Source organism: Protobothrops mucrosquamatus, unplaced genomic scaffold (assembly GCF_001527695.2).
Source record: "Protobothrops mucrosquamatus isolate PMUCROS unplaced genomic scaffold, P.Mucros_1.0 scaffold_185, whole genome shotgun sequence".
Lineage (NCBI taxonomy): Eukaryota > Metazoa > Chordata > Lepidosauria > Squamata > Viperidae > Protobothrops > Protobothrops mucrosquamatus.
This window is the reverse complement of record NW_015386261.1, coordinates 1,615,140-1,617,297: the sequence shown is the minus strand read 5'-3', so window position 1 is coordinate 1,617,297 and position 2,158 is coordinate 1,615,140. Positions and strand designations below refer to the sequence as shown.

General features: G+C 31.3%; 1 protein-coding gene across 1 annotated transcript in view; it reads left to right on the top strand.

Annotated features, from left to right (window-relative positions):
- GBE1 (1,4-alpha-glucan branching enzyme 1) overlaps positions 1-2,158 on the top strand; it is a 118,721-nt gene that overhangs the window by 39,564 nt on the left and 76,999 nt on the right. Inside the window, exon 2 of the mRNA XM_015824125.1 lies at positions 730-899. Coding sequence (XP_015679611.1) covers positions 730-899 — 170 coding nt within the window. The remainder of the gene's footprint in view (positions 1-729; positions 900-2,158) is intronic.

Here is a 2,158-nt window from a genome sequence, read left to right as displayed (position 1 = left end):
GTTTAGGAGCTAGGGTATTTAGTAGCAATTTTTCCTTCCTTCTGTTTAGTATTATAGCACTGTTTGACTTGTGATATTGCTAACTTGTTCTAAGGTCAACTGGAGTGAAGATGACTACATGGCTAACTTCAAAACATTTTGAAGGGTTGGGAAGTAGAAATGGTTTAACCTTGCGTGTAAAATGTTAACATAATCAGGTGGAATAAACAGTAAATGAAACTCAAGGAGCTTCTTAAAATATCTAAACCTGTAGCATTGCTTTAAATAAGTCTAAATTGTTTCCTAGCAATGACATTTTCCCCATAGCTGTAATATCTTAGTTGTCACTATGACAGATGTTTTCTTTGAGCAAATGACCCTTTTAAGTTAGATAATGTGAACCATAGCATGGTTGCTCTGCTATAGATTTTGTTTTCTGAAGAAAAACTTTCTTAAGAAAGCTTGGGATACTGTTGTTTTCTGCAATTTTATTTTTTAAAAATGGTTTTAATAACTGGGCTTAGTAAGATACAATAGAACAGACGATTTGAACAATTGCCTCTATAAATTTAAATATATTAATATTTAAAGCAGTTAACTGGAATGAATGTGATATGATAAAACATGAATTTAATTGGATATTTTATGTATGTATATATGTGTATATGTGTGTGTGTATATATATATATGTATGTATGTATGTTTGTATGTATGTAGCAACTCCATAAACCACTTCTTTTTTTATTGAAGGTATGATACATTTCATCGCATATTAAAGAAGACTGAAGAAAACGAAGACGGTCTCAACAAATTCACAAAGAGTTACCAAACATTTGGAATCAACAGATTCATAGATGGAGGATTATACTGTAAAGAATGGGCTCCTGGTGCAGAAGCAGTATTTCTTACTGGTGATTTTAGTAAGTATTTTCCAGCACATATGAGCTTCTTTTATTGTTATGGTGCTTCTAAAATCAGTCCTAATGTCATGAGTTTGCTTTCCATTTTGTTAATAAAACCAGAAGATAACACTTTAACTTAAAAATATATCTGATGTGTGTTTGTACTCAGCATAAGACAAGATCATTGAACTGTAGTTACTTAAATAAGTTTGGTAGGTATCAATTCTTGAACTTTGCATCTGGAGACCTACTTTCTTATCCAAAACACCATGAAATGTACTGGGTACCCTTATGATAGTTACCATGTTACAGTCTGAATGGGTAGTGACATGTACTGTACACAGTTGTGTGTAAAAGTTGCAGGCACTTCTGAAAAATAATGTTTCAATGAATTCCAGAGTGATCAAAAGCTGACTCAGCCGCTAAAAAGCAAACAAGAGTTGAATGCATAGATGTTATTTACAGACAGAGAAAAATAAAATAGTATGTCAGGTGGAAAAAATTAATTTCCTTTTCAGTCAATACTTTTTAATATTCCCTTTGAGATAAATAACACTTTTCAAACATTTTCTGTAGCATTCATCTTTTTTTTTTCATGTAAGTACTTCATGGATGGCTTAGAATGGCCTTTAAAATTCCCTGACTTGAATCACTGAAAATCTGTGGGGATATCTCAAATATTCAGTGCATGTAAGGAAGCCAATGAATATCTCTGAACTGTTTCACTATAGAGGTTATGTCATCTGTTTGTTAGGAATTCATTGAGACATACTATTTGGCCAAGGTATCTAAACTTCTATATGCAACTATATTTAATTATAAAAGTGCTTATATTATGCATATGCTAGCCATTTTTGCTTTTTGTAAAGAATCATTTATATTTCACAGCATAGAAGTTATCTATATGACTGGGAGTTTAAATCTGGAAAGTATGCAGCAATGGCAAAACTAATAGTATATATACATAATACAGATTTAAATAAATATAAGCAAGAATGATTCTCATACATGCAATGTATCATACAGCATGGTAAATATAATCACAATGTGCCTTCTAAGAGGACTTAAATATCTACAGTATGTACAATTTGGAAAATTAGCAGATGTACCAAAAGTTTAGGGCCCCAATAGTTTTCCCCCTTTTATTTATTGGTGGTTTTGCTAAATTGGATTTTTCATATTTTTTTCCTTTTATTAACATTTATACATCATATACATACACTACACACTCACAAGAAAAAGAGAGAGACTTCAGTATTAAGTAATTAGCTGAAGAT